The sequence below is a fragment of the Ursus americanus genome, chromosome 7, assembly GCF_024610735.1.
Source record: "Ursus americanus isolate L20-20 chromosome 7, mUrsAme1.1.p, whole genome shotgun sequence".
Taxonomy (NCBI): Eukaryota; Metazoa; Chordata; class Mammalia; order Carnivora; family Ursidae; genus Ursus; species Ursus americanus.
In genome coordinates, this window is record NC_142133.1 from 13,264,971 (window position 1) to 13,280,159 (window position 15,189).

A 15,189-nucleotide genomic window follows, 5' to 3' on the forward strand; every position below is an offset into this window, starting at 1 on the left:
GGTTTTACACTTACCATCGCTTAAGAACTTGGTGAAAATACTCAGCAATCCACACATACTTTGCCATGTGGGAGAACTGGAAGTCTTCAAATGAATTCTCTGAAAGTCTTGTATTTTCTGCACTAACATCACTGAAACTCTAGTGCCTACCAACAAGTCATTCATTAACTGCGTTTGAACTATATGATTTCCAGCAAATTTTCTATAATGAAGAAAAGACATTATTACAAAAAAAAGTCACATAATAATGTCCCCATTTCTATCCCTCTGCAAAAGAAACATCCCTCAATCAAAGGGCCAAAATTCGTTCCAGATTATAGTAGACATGTATACACCTTACTCTTCCATTCCCATAAATATTCCAACTATGGGGACATTAACTGCAAACTTTCAACACTCTTACCTTAACATTTTCCTCCTTCTCAGCTAGTGACTAATCTCACTTCTCTTTTTTTAGAGTAAAAATAACAGAGTAAAAATAACAAGAATGAATGCCATAATTTCTTTTTTTTTTTTAAAGATTTTATTTATTTATTTGTCAGAGAGAGAAAGCACAAGCAAGGGGAGCGGCAGAGGGAGAAGCAGGCTCCCCACTTAGCAGAGAGCCTGATGTGGGACTTGATTCCAGGACCCTGGGATCATGACCTGAGCCGAAAGAAGACACTTAACTGACTGAGCCACTCAGGCGTCCGAAGAATGCCACAATTTCTAAACTTGAAGTCTCCCTCAACCTTGATCCACTTTCTTTACTTGGCTTCCAAGACACCAGACTCTCCTCCATTTTCTCCTACTTCACCATCCCTCCTTCCTAGACACCTTGGCTAATTCATCCTCTTCTCCCCAACTTCTTTATGTTACCGCTCTCCACAACTCAGTCTTTACTCTCCCTCTTTGGTCCAGCTACTTTGTTCTCTTGATGCTGATCTCATCTAGCTCATAAACTTTAAATTATAATCTATATGCTGACAGTTCCCAAATTTGTATCTCCAACCTGAACCTCTTTTGCTAATCCCAGACTTGTACATTCAACTTTCTACTCAATATCTATGTCTAACAGACATCTCAAGCTACATGAACTCATCTTCAACTCCAAACCTGCTCCACCTGCTGGGATCTCTGCCCTACGAAAACTCTGTCATCATCCTTGACTTCTCTCTTCCCTACCCGATCTGTAAGAAAATCCTATTGGTCCTATCTTAAAAATATATCCAGAATCAGACCACCTCCACTGCTACTCCTGGCCTGAGTCACTCTCACCCCCCCCCCCCGGATTACTGCGATGGCCTCCTAACTGGTGTCCCAGCTTCTATCCTTGTCACCCCCCATCAGTCTATTCTCAACACAGCAGAAAATAGGAAGACTGGTTACTGGCTACAACTGGCTTACCTCTAGAGAAGGTAAAATAACATGCACAGGTAAGACAGGAACACCATATTGCAAATAGGAGAATTAGGTAAATATATGAACAATGAATGCCAAATGCCACAACCTCAGCTTTCTTCACTCCCTCAGCAACCAGAATATTAAGCCAACAGTTTGATTCCATGGTGAATCTATTACCCATGCAAAAAGACCTAACGATATTGGTATCAGAGGTTTTCCAAAGAAATAGCCCAGCTAAACTAGCCTACAATAAAACCTGCAATCAACCCCACCCATATGCACAGATTCAAATCAACTCTCAGCGTCCCATCCTTATATATGAACGCTCGGCCAAAAATCACCAGACTTCTGATGAAAGCTTCTAGCAACGAACACAATGACTGAAATCATCAAACAGAAAAAAAGCAACTTAGAAGAAATAGGACTATGTAAAGATAAGAAACTATAAAAAAAAAAAAAAAAAGAACTACCATTAATATCCTCAGACAGATAATAAATATTTCCTTCATAAAATAAGAACAGGATGCTATAAGTAAGGAACACTCAGGAAGGAAGGAGTTCATTCTCATATTCTCCTAGAATTTATTTGATTTTTTTAAATTAAATATCAAACCTCTAAAGAATAAATTTCAATGATCAGGCTAATATTAACAGAGAGGGATGGAATGATGCACATTCTGGAACCTTTTTTTAAATTTGCTTTGTACAAAGACAACACACAATGTCAAGTGTACAGACACACAAGCATGCAAACACATACTACTTGCCTATTTTCTTCTGAGATTTCAATTAAACTCTTCTGCAGAAAATGAAGCACTGAAACAAAAAGAATACATAATGACAAAGCAGAACCTAAAACTGTAAACATTAATGTCAGTGTAAAAAAATATTTTGTTAGTATTACCTATAATGATATTACGGTATAGAAGCAGAAATTTAAAAGGAAGGGGCATGATGTACCTTAGTAACCTGCAAGACTCTACCCATTGCCAAGAAAGTGAAAAAAAAATCAGTTCCAAAACGACTCATACAAACAGTTACCCCCTCAGAATAAAATAAAATAACAGGACTTACCATTTTTAAGAAGATTATTAACTCCTGCTTTACCTGGGGGGATAAAAAAATTAACACTGGTAAGGAGCCCCAGGACCAAAATTAACATCATTTAAAAACAATGATGTAATGACAGAAAAAATACTACACAACAGCTGGCTTACCCAAGTCAAAGTTCTCCATACAGGAAGCTATATTGTCAGTTACTTTCCTATAAGCATATAGATCAGTAGTATTCAATTCTTCCTGAAGACGAGAAGTAAAACTTTGTATAGCCTCAGTTAGAAAACATTCAGGTAGGCCATTTAGTGAGCTAGAAAAAGAACCAAGTATTAAATATCTGACAATGTGTAGCAAGTGGATATATGGAGTAGGGAGGGAATCATACAAACGAAGGAATACTGAACTACACTTTGAAAATACAGCCAGAAAATATTAACTTCATGCCACAATCATTGGAACTCCTAGCTTCCATCTTGCTTCCCTCCTCAATAGAGTAGACAGAGCGATATTATAAAAACACTATGTTAGTCTTCTGACAAAAATCGTCCAACAACATCCCCCTCAAATTAGTTGCCATAGTGCTGACAGTGACTAACAGGACTCTACACTCCAGCGCCACCAATATCTCTCTAGTCTTATCTTAATCTGTGTTCACTTAGCTCTATCTACATGGCCTTCCTTGTTGCAATGATATACCAAAGCCTTCGCTCTTGCTATTTCCTCCACCTGACACGCTTCCCTCAAATAGACCCAATAATCACTCTCTCATCCCTCTCAGGTCAATCTCAAATATCACCTTATCAAAGACATTTGAGCAAAGACATCTGAAGTGACCTCTGGATTTTAAATTGTAACCTTCATCTCATCCTTGGTGCTCCCACCCCTCCTCACTGCTTTATTTTTCTCCATAGCATTCATTTCCTCTAATCCCAATTTATAATATATTAGGATATTATATATCCTAATATATTTTGACTATTTTCAATCTTGGTCTTAGAATGTAACTTCACTATATCCTCCATGACTAGAATACTTACTTGACATATAGTAGGTGGTCAATAAAAATTTACTTAATAGATAAATTCAACTACTGTCAATGTTACTTCAATTAATCTAAATCAAAACCAGAAAGCGGTTTTTTTGTTGTTTTTTTTTTTTTTTTAATTTACTGAACAGTTCAAACGCTCTTCTGGAAGAAAAAGAATATAGAAATAGGAAGAGTCTGAAAAAGAAAAGTCACCAGAGGGGTGACTTGCTCCAGCACATAATTAAACTACATTATCAAACTATGGTAAATAAACGTGTGATGCTGGTGAGTAAACAAATAGACCTAAGTCTAAAATTAAATCTATGTTTATACAGGAACACAGAACATAAAAAAATGGCACTCTAAATACATGGGAAAGATGAACTATTCAAAACTTTGGGGATAAGTGGCTCCCCATTATGGAAAAGAAAACTAAATTGTATCTCTTTTTTTTTTTTTTTTAAGATTTTATTTATTCATTTGACAGAGAGAGAGATAGCCAGCGAGAGAGGGAACACAAGCAGGGGGAGTGGGAGAGGAAGAAGCAGGCTCCAAGTGGAGGAGCCTGATGTGGGGCTCAATCCCGAAACGCCAGGATCACACCCTGAGCTGAAGGCAGACGCTTAATGACTGAGTCACTCAGGCACCCCTAAATTGTATCTCTAACTTACACTCCACTCAAAGCTTAATTCCAGATGAAGTATTTTAAGAAAAGACCAGCAAGTAATATTATACAATCATATAGTAGAGAAAGCATACACAAGAAAGGCATGAAACTCAGAAATCTATACAAAGAAAACTATTAGTGGGTGTGATTACTAAAAAAAATCTTGTAATTTTTATAAAGCAAACACACCATAAAGAAAGTTTAAACACAAGTAATAAAACAAAGGAATATTTGGTACATAATCTAGATAAAGCTCTTATAACCATGCCCTTCCTTATTGACAAAACCCACCTCCCACTACAGAGGCTAAAGGTTTGAGAGTCTTGCTTCGCAGCCATTCTTATAACCAGAAAGAGGGTATACGACCCACTCTTGACAACAAAAAGTAACAGAAAGTTTCCTGGGACCTTCTGCAAAATGTCTTTTCTCTCCAATAAAAAGAGATGGAAAAGAGGAAATTTCCTTTTCTTTTTTTCTGGATGCTGTCATGTTTGTATAAAGTGTCTGTAACTCCTACAGCCCCCTTGTAATTCTGAGGGAAGATACGGCCAACACATGGGAGAAAAATGGAAAACATCAAGATCTTTGATGACATTGTTGACTACTTCCCAAAAACCCTAGAACTGGCCAGTATCTGATCATTTGCTTTTTGACACATTAAATAAATTTACTTAAATAAGAAAAAGAAAGGACATTCTAACAAGGAAACATACAAAAGATATATAATCACAAACAGTCAAACTCTGCATATTAAAAAATGTTCAATCTCTAGTAGGAATCTAGGAAAGGAAAAGTAAAACATGATATTATTTTTTTACCCATTAGATTTTAAATGGTTTAAAGATTGATATTATCCACTGTTAGAAATATATGAAGACACTGGCACTCTCATTCACTGTTAGTAGGAGTATAAACTGGAATAGCTTTGGGGGAGTACAGTTTAGCAATGATTTTGGACAAGAAATTTCACTTACAGGAATTCACCTCAGGGAAATACACATAACAATTATATACGTAATTAAGAACATTACTGCATCATTGTTGGAATAATGAAAACAAAACAAACTAAATATCGATGGAAAAGTGATTAAATAATATGTAACACAGTCCATAAAAATTTTGGTATATCTGTATTATGGAATATTTATAGCTGTAAGAAAATATAAGGACTTTTGGTGGGAACATAAAATAGTGCAGATGCTATGAAAAAACAATATGGAGGTTGCTCAGGAAATTAAAAATAGAATTACCATATGATCCAGTAATCCCACTTCTGGGTACATATCCAAAAGAACTGAAAGCAGGATCTCAAAGAGATATTTACATACCCATGTTCATAGCAGCACTGTTCACAGTAGCCAAGAGGAGGAAGCAACCCAGATGTCTATCAACAGATGAATGAATGGATACAATGTGGCACATATGGACAACGGAATATAATTCAGCCTTAAAAAGGACAAAAATCCTGCCACATGCTACCACATGGATGAACCCTGAGAACATTATGCTAAATAAAATAAGCCAATCAAAAGAAAGATAAATACAAATATTCCACCTATATGAGGTAACTAAAGTAATCAAATTCATAGAAACAGAAAGTAGAATTGTGGTAGCCAGGGGCTAGGGGGAGGAAGAAATGCGGATTTATTTAATGTTTATAGAGTTTCAGCTTTGCAAGATGAAAAAACTCTGAGATCCACTGCACAACAACGCAAATAAATACTTAACATTCAAAAATGGTTAAGATGGCAAATTTTATGTCGTGTGTTTTTTCACATAATTAAAAAAGAATAAGAACTATGCCGACATGAAAGTATCTCTAATACATTCTTTAGAGAAAAAACAAGCTACAGAGCAATAAGTATAGTTCCATTTATGTAAAAAATCAAAACTAAAATAAAATACAATACACACACTAAACCCAAAGAAAAGGTCTAAAGAGATAGATACCAAAATGTTAAGTGATGACCTTTACTAAAAAAAGTAAGCTAAGCCAGGAGAGTGAAACAGAAGGCTCACTTCTTACTTTGTTCACTTCTATATTGCTTGAAGTCTTTACATCAAGCATATATTCCTGTATTACCTGTGTAATTGAAAATATGTTTAAACTAAGAACAAATGGGAAAACAGAGGAAAAACAAATAGCAACATGACAGATTAAACTTAACCAATTATTGCATTAATGTAAATGGACTAAACCAGGAGTCAGCAAAGTACAGCCCATAGCCTGTTTCATTAAGGCCTGTGACCTAAAAAGCCGTTCTACACTTTTAACAAGTTGTCCTAAGTAAACAAAGCAGAGACCATATAAATGAAATTGTTAGTGGCATATTTCAATTCAGTTTTACCAAACCACGAGAACTTAAAATACTGGTTACTTTTGGTCAAACTGAATATTTATAATGCTTAATTTCCTTTCCTTTTTTTCCTTACCTTGCCAAGACTTTCTTCAAGGGATTCTTTACACTCAAAGAAAGATAAATGCCTGCTAAAATATCCAAACAACTTCGAATAGCGGGATCACATGCGCCATTTTTATCTGCCTTTTCCAGTAAAGGCACAATCTACAATCCAAAAAATTCAAAGTCATAGTAATTTTTTCTATATATCAAGTATGTATAGCAAAGTAACATAGTTTCAAATACTCTTTTACGTCTCAATTATAATGTGTTATATTGTCTACACTACATTGTTAAGGATACCGATTTAAACAACTATTTTAGTATTTATTAACCTTTTTAACCCATATCCCCAACTCCCAGTTTATCCTCCAGACCCACCTCTATTAAGAATTAGATTTGTTAATGGCTTAAGGTATAGGAATTCTGTAGCACTATTGAAAAACCAATAATATATTTAATTGCTTTCCCAAAAAATTATGCAAGTTCAAATGGTAAATTCTAATACTGAAATACTGGTAAGGACAGTCTTTACATTTTAAATTAACTTTTTAATGTGTCTGCTAAAAAGTTTTAAGGATTCGAATAGAAACAATTCTTTAAAATTTATCTCCACAAAAAAGGTATACATAATTGGCTCACTGTCCTATTTCTTTACAGCTCCAATGGCGGTGGAGGCCTAAATATGGCTTCTACCAATTCTCTGAATAAAATGAGATTATACAACCATCAGAAAAGAAAAAAAAAAAAAAACTATTCTTTAATGATACATTGACATTAAATAATTGGGAGCCAAAAACTGTCAGTTAATTTTAAAAGTCCATAATAGCATGATAATCTTCAAGATGTATCCATGAGTTATCAAGGCAGTCTTACCTGTTTAACATAACGGATTTGTGACACTCCATCTGTGAGCTGTACACAATGTAACAGCAAAGAAGCTAGATTCTTTCCTTCCACATCAGCCAAAGCTAGAAACACACACACAATTTCCTTAAGGCTTTAACAATGTATGCATATGAGTTTGCCTTTGTTATGCATTATGAAAAATCTAAGTATTTATAAACCAAAAAAAAAAAAAAAAAGCAGGCAGAACTTAGTCTGAAGACAGAATTTTTAGGAAACCATTTTACATGCAAAACTGAATGTAAAGAACAAGGAAAAATTAAACAGCAAGAGTTTGAACATTATGTGATAGTGAGTTTCCAAGATAGCAATACTCGGCAACCTAGAAAAGAAACAAACAAATTAACTCAGAAATCACTTACATCTCAAAGTTTCAAGGTCTTGATGGCAGATGGTCAGTGCAGTTACTTGCATTTCTTTCTTCTTCTTTACACCCATTTTAAATAGAATTAATAGCAGTCACTGCGAAAAAGAAGAGTTTAAAGCACTGTCTAAATCAGGATTTCTGAACTTCAGCATTACTGGCATTTGGGAGCAGACAAGTTTTTGCTATGCAGCGTCGTTCTATGCATTGTAGGATGTTTAACACGTTCCTGGCCTCTGCCCATTAGATGCCAGTAGCATCCCCTCCCCCACAAGTTATGACAACCACAGAATACCTCCAGACATTGCAAATGTCTCCTGGAGAGCAAAGTGGCCTCAGGTGGAGAACCACTGGTCTAAGAATTTCTGCTTCAAAAAAGAAAAACCTTTTTTAAGCTCAACAAGAGTTAATTATTGTCTAAAGTTATTCTTATCTTTTATGGCCCAGTCTTTGTATTTTAAAATACAGCCAACTTACATTTTAGTAATAACAATAACAATAACAAACCAGCATGGTTTTTCCAAAAGTAAACTGAGCCGAACTAACCTCAGTGCCTTCCAAGTTAACCAAAGGTGTTTGGCCTGGAGAAAAGAGGACAGGACAAGAGCTACAGAAGAGCTACTGTTGGGGCGCCTGGGTGGCACAGCGGTTAAGCTCTGCCTTTGGCTCAGGGCGTGATCCTGGCGTTGTGAGATCGAGCCCCACATCAGGCTCCTGATATGAGCCTGCTTCTTCCTCTCCCACTCCACCTGCTTGTGTTCCCTTTCTCGCTGGCTGTTTCTATCTCTGTCAAATAAATAAATAAAATCTTAAAAAAAAAAAAAAGAAGAAGAAGAGCTACTGTTGTCGGAGGACTGTCAGAAGAAGAGGAGATGTGTTCTGTCTTGCTATAGAATTTGAAAAAGTCCGTGCAAGTCTCAGGGAGGCAGACCCCAGCTCAATGCAAAGGAAGAAATCTCTGGTCCAATGATGGCATGGACTGCCTGGTAAACAGAGAATTTCCCAACCCTGGAAATACCCCAGCAGAAGCTGAATGAACCCTTGGCATCTGGACTCCTCCAACAGCCTCACAACTGGTCTTCTCTGCTCTCCCTTGTGTCTGAGGAGTCCCCTCTTTTCACAGCCATCAGAGCAATCTTTTCAAAACTCTAACCAAATCTAATTACTCTCTTGCTTAAAATTTTCCAAGGGCTTCCAGTTACACTTAGAATAAAATCCAACTTGAGACCTTGGCCCTCAAGGCCCCAAGTAATCTGGGTCCTGCAGTCCTCTGCATTTCATCTCAAATCAAACTTCTCTTCACCATCTAAAGCACTTTGCCCTTCCTCCTACCTCTGCCTGTTAATGCTTGTTCCACCAGATCTTCGCAAGATCTTTTCCCCATCTTTCAGGTCTCTTTTCAAATAGCACCTCCTATGAAAAGCCTTCCATGACCACTCTACCTATCCTAAATGCCACAGATCGTTTGCATCACTTTTTCTTCGTAGTACTACTACTACCTAAAATTGCAATAACTTATTTGTATATTGTCTGTCTCCCCTAGTAATAAACTCCATGCAGGCGGCAACTTTAATCTGTTTTATCCACTGTTTTTAATTCTCAATTCCTAAAACGGTACGTGGTATATATTCAGTGCTTAATAAATATTTGATAAATAAACAAACAAATAAATTAACACTGTCAGCGATGTATACCTTTCACAACAGAAAAGTGCACTACCTGGTATGTATATTTCGTATCTAAGTGACAAGCTAGTCCTGACACTGAAGAACCTATGGTCTATCTGCAAAGTAAGAGATAGATACAGCGACGGAATGTGAAAAACCACTTAACCAAAAATGGTAATAAAAATGGACACCGCTAGAATGGCAAGACAAGGGAAAAATTTGAAAAGTGACACGATTAGATGTAGGGTAATAATTGGGGATCACTTCTTAGGAAAGTGACCAATACACAAACTTAAGAAGGGATAGAGACAGATAACTAGGCAGACTATTCTCCGGTGAGTGGTAAGTTCACAGCAGGATTTGACCGTGGAACCCTCAAGACTACACATAAATTGGTTCGGTGCTTATGCGTGCTCAACGGGTTAGTTTGTCTCAATGAACTGGGCCTCCCCAATAGGTGAATAACCCGTCCCCACCGTACAACACTACTCCAGTGGCCGAAGATGCTTAGCAAATTGTACTCCTAAATCCCACTGGCTGCTTCCCTTTTGACCGCTGCTTCACTCCCATCTACACCTTTCTGGCTGACTCCCACAAACATTATCTGGGTAATTGCCGAACCACGTGGAGTCCGGTGAGCTACAGGTAACCAAAAAGAATGGTGAAAGTGCTGTCTCCATGGAGACCTAAGCGACCGGAAATCGGTATCACAACCGCCAAATTCTCGCGATAGCAAAGGACGAGAATTGGTACGAATCGCCCGGCTGCCCTCGCAAAGTGGCGGAGCCGAGCTGTGAAGAGTCGCGCGCTACCGCGGGTCTGGCAGACAGGACGCCTGGGAGCCAAACCTCGTGCCTGGGACAGTCTAAGAAGAGTCGCAGCCGTCTAGACGAGTACCGGAGCTGGTCTAGTTCCACGGTGTCTCTCTCCGTGGCTCGCAACGTGGTCTGTTGACTACCGGGTCGGGGCGATGGGAGGGAAGGTAGGGGACCTGGAACAGGAGTCATCGCGAGAACTGAGCGACTGAGCTCTTCCAATAAGGAGTTCGGAGCGGTGGTGATGTCACCGGGAGCGGGTGTTAGCTGGGGGATTGGGGTAGATTCCGATTTAAAGTGTACTCGGTTCTCCTCTTAACGGCGCGGAAGTGAACCTAGCCGCTTGGAAGCCTACTGGCTTCGTTCGCCTTAGTACAGTCTAGACCTGGAGTACCTGGGAAGCACCTTTGCCTCAATCCAGACATTCCATCCTTCTCCCACGCAGTTTACCCAGCGCAGGGAAGGGGAGAAAACTGCCTCTGGGCTGCGGGAACCAGTAACCGTAGAGCCTGCGAGATGGGGCCATTCAGGCGTTGAGCCGAAGCCACTCCAAGAGTTTTAACTAAAATGAGAAGCGGCCAAATGAACGAACGTATGCCGGAGTGCGTTTGTTCGTTTAGCAAATAGTTAATGACCACTAACTGTTCGAGCGTTGCCAGGCAGTGGCCTTGAAAGTTATCCACTATTTGGGGTATGTATTTTACGCAGAAAATAAAAATCGGATGATTCATTCCCTTAGAAATAAAATAACTAGGTGCCGAACACTACCACAGGAGCTGGGACAGAGGGAGGAGGGCGGTAAGATCCGGACATAGAGACGAATGCTATCTATTAAAGTTGGCCGGTGTGGCTGGAGCCAAGTGAGTTAATAGGGTAGGATGCCGGGAATGGGACAAGGGCAGTTAGATGATGTAACGCCCGATTGCCCATTGTAAGGACTTTTACTCTCAGTGAAATGGGGAGTGATTTTGAGCAGAAGAGTAATAGGATTATTTACATTTCAAAAGAATCACTGGAGATACTTTGTAGTGGAAGCAGGACCACCAGTGAATGAGGAAGCTATTCCTGTAAACTAGGCTAGCAAGATGCTAGTGGCTCAGACCAGGGTGGTAGCAATGGAAAGAAAGTGTGAGGAGTGGACAGATTCTGGATTATGATCTGAAAGTAAGCTAACAAGGTTTTTCTGAAGGATAAGATATGAGGTATGAAGAAAGAGGAGTCAGAGATGATCCCACGATTTCTAGCTTGAGCAAGGGAGGAGGATGAAATTGCCATTTATAGTGATGGGGCAAAAATTTGGAGTGGGTTTGAATGGTTTAAAACAGACTGGGAGAGGAAATGGCAAGATCGAGTAGAAACAACACTAGTACTTCCATTACAGAGGGTCAAATAAATGGAGCAGGAACTCTATGGGAAATAGAGGCAATGAAGATTTAGGTCTTAAAGATTCAAATAGTAACATGTTTAGAGAAGATATCCTTTTGTTTTTGTAGCCACCTGGCTCTACCAACTTGAAATCACTTTAAATTCTCTGCTTGAGGTTTTCTAGAATACACCGTGCATTTGGACCATGAACTTTTTTTTTAAGTAGCTTTATTTTATTTGTAAAAATGTATTCCAAGAGATTTTTAAGGAATCTGAAATCCTTGGTATATAAAAGCGTAAAAACACTTAAATGGCATTTTATTGTAAAAGTGGACTACATAAAATCATAAAAAATAATCAACATATCCATGTTTTGTTCACTGTAGTTCAGCTTTGAAAATAAATGCCTGTTGAAGCAGCATTTTCCCCTCAATTAGGGAATGAATTTTTTTATACTTCTTTAATGACACATTTTCACACATAATGATTTTTAAAATCTTTGACATTTGAAAGGACATTTAAATAATTAAAATTTGATCTCTGAAAACCACAAAAAAGGACTTTAACTGCCTACTCACTTGTTCATAAAAGCCTCTATACAAGCCAGACTTTGTACTGATCCAAGGTAAGTTTCTCCTGTAAGTATTGTTTTGCATAACTGAAAAGCATAATATAGTCTGTCAGTTTTATAGTCCCATTACCTCCTAAAAATATACGGTTTATGGTAATCTGCCAGCAATATATGATGATTTACATAATTAAAGAATCCCTCATAAAAAGCCTATTTCATAGTTTCATGTCTAAAATGAAGTCCAGGGGACACCTGGGTGGCTCAGTCGGTTAAGTGACTGCCTTCAGCTCAGGTCATGATCTCAGGATCCTAGCATCAAGCCCCGCATTAGGCACCCTGCTCAGTGTGGAGTCTACTTCTGTCTACTTCTCCACCTGCTTGTGCTCTCTCTGTCAAATAAATAAATAAAATCTTAAAAAATAAATTAAATAAAATGAAGTCCAAAAGCATATACTAGAGCTATGAATATGAACATTGTGTCATTTTTAATATAAGGTGAAATCTTGTTACTTGTTAATAAATTTGTTAATGTGTTTGTCCTCCAGTCAATGAAAGAAAGCAAAGTTCTTGTTATTTATCTTGCTGCATAATGAATTACCCCAAAATTTAATGTCTTAAAACACTACATTTTTACTCTCACAGTTTCTACGGGTCAGAAATTTAGCATCCTGTGTGTGGCTGAGTGCTTCTGGCCAGGAGTCTCTCTTGAGCCTGCAGCGGGAGGAACCACTTCCAAGATGACTTCACCCAGAGGCTCTGGTTGTTGACAGAAGGCCTCATTCCTTCCATGTGGGCTTCTCCCCAGGCTGCTTAAACATTCTCACAGCATGGTGGCAGTCCTTCCCCAGAATGAGCACAGAGACAGCAAAGTAGAAGCTTTGATGACTTTGATGGCCCAGCCACAGAAGTTATACACCATTTCAACAACATTCTATTAGTCACAAAGGTTAGCTCTGTTCATTGTGAGAAGGGACGACACAGAAGTGTGAATATCAGGAGGCCGATAGAACTGGGGCGTGCCGTTTTGGAGGCTAGCTACCCCAGTGTTCTTCAGTGCTTCACATGTACTAGCTAAGGAATAGCTAAGGAATCACAACTATGGAATGATTTACTTAAGAGTGGTGTGACTATGATTTCCACAGTATATCTTAAAGGAAACATTAATGCTCATGTTTTCTTGCAAAGTTATTTGCCTTTAATGACATTGATTTTCATAGAAGATGCCACGGAATTTAAACATAAAACTAGATTTATTGTAAGGAAGGAACATTTTAGATGTTCTTCAGACTTTCTCTTTTTAAGCCTTTCTGATCCCTTCCCTACTTAAGAGCACGTAGTAGCTTGTCTTTACGTGACATTCCTCTCTTTCTTCCCCACACACCAGGCTCCAGCTTGAGTGACCTTCTCAATAGTCCCTGAAAGCACTGTCCTTTGATGTGCTGTGCTGTGCTCTCTGCCGGCAGGGTCTTTCTTACCCCCACCTGAGAAACTTCAGCATACTTGAAGACCCTGGCAAGAAATCCCTGTGCTGCCATACTTAGATTTTCGTCTCAGTTATCACATTGTCATTTTGTCAGTTATTCGTATGCTTGTTAGTCTTCCTCCAAATCCTTCCAAGACAGGGACCATCTTTAGATCCCTAGTACCTAGCACAGTGAAGAGCATAAGGAGCTCAGCAAATATTTGTTCAGTTAGGGTAATGGCTATCAAGTTCTCTAGTGTTAATGGGCAGTGGTGCTTATTTTACCACTATGTGGCAGCAAACTACAGGATTATTTCTTCCCTTGAATAAGGAGTTCAGCCAGGATGAATATTCACCAAATTGTAGTCCGTGGTTTTTTGGGGAGTGGAATTACAGGAGGCCTTCATTTTCCATGCTGTTTCTGCATTGTTTGAATAATAGCATGTTTTTCATGTGGAATATAGCATTTATAGAGAAAAGTACAGAAAACATTTATAAAGAAGTTTTAGCTTATTAACTTCCTACCCAAAAGTATGTTAGAATAACTTGTCACCTCAGTTTAAATAATATGCTATGAAATATAACATTCAAATAGAAATTACTTTATGAAAATTGCTCGATATTGTGTATGTGTGTTTTGTTCAGTATCATTCTAGTTATGTGAAAAATGTTGGTATTTTGATAGCGGTTGTATTAAATCTGTGGATTGCTTTGGTTAGTATGGACATTTTAATAATATTGGTTCTTCCAATCCATGAGCATGGAATATCTATTTATTTGTGTCCTCTTCAATTTCTTTCATCAGTGTTTTATAGTTTTCAGAGTACAGGTCTTTCCTTGGCTAAGTTTATTCCTAGGTATTTTATTATCGTTGGTGCAATTGTAAATGGGATTGTTTTTAATATCATGATTCTAAAATTAAGCATTATTGCTGCTTATACTTTTTACATTAAAAAACAAATCTTTAAAAGAAAATTTAAGTGATTCAAAAATTAAGTAATAAGGAAAAATATTTATAAAATAATATGACCTGAAAATATTGGAACAGAGAATTATGCATTCATTATATTTACAATTTCATTAAAATATAGATACTATGAATAAAGGTTGGAAGAGAATGCGTTTGGTAAAGTAGTTTATCAGGCTGGTAAGATTGAGTGAACATTTTTTCTTCTTAAACTGTCTTTAATGTTGTAAAACTGGGTTAATAAACTTTTAAGGCCTGTTCTTGTAATCACCAAAAAGTTAACATTTTTTACTATTTGAATTATGTTACTGTCATTTTATTTTATTTATTTGAGAGAGAGAGAGAGAGAGAGTGCATGTGCACAGAGAGGTGGGCAGAGGGGGAGGGGCTGAAGGGGAGGAAGAGGGACAAGCAGACTCTGCACTGTGTGGACCCTGACATGGGGCTCCATCTCACAACCCTGAGATCATGACCTGAGCTGAAATCAAGAGTCAGCCACTTAACTGACTGAGCCACCCAGGCGTCCCGTAACTGTCATTT

At 38.0% G+C, this 15,189-nt stretch overlaps 1 protein-coding gene across 5 annotated transcripts in view; it reads right to left on the reverse strand.

The window, feature by feature from the left end:
- THADA (THADA armadillo repeat containing) overlaps positions 1-10,458 on the reverse strand; it is a 317,055-nt gene extending 306,597 nt beyond the window's left edge. For all 5 annotated transcript variants that reach the window (XM_045771620.2, XM_087863348.1, XM_087863349.1 and 2 more), the window contains exons 1-8: positions 10,318-10,458; positions 7,801-7,900; positions 7,409-7,503; positions 6,567-6,697; positions 2,601-2,749; positions 2,458-2,490; positions 2,151-2,199; positions 15-202 (exon numbers count right to left, since the gene is read on the reverse strand). In XM_045771620.2, coding sequence (XP_045627576.2) covers positions 15-202; positions 2,151-2,199; positions 2,458-2,490; positions 2,601-2,749; positions 6,567-6,697; positions 7,409-7,503; positions 7,801-7,876 — 721 coding nt within the window. In that variant the 5' untranslated portion in view covers positions 7,877-7,900; positions 10,318-10,458. The remainder of the gene's footprint in view (positions 1-14; positions 203-2,150; positions 2,200-2,457; positions 2,491-2,600; positions 2,750-6,566; positions 6,698-7,408; positions 7,504-7,800; positions 7,901-10,317) is intronic.
- Positions 10,459-15,189: the final 4,731 nt, after the last annotated feature.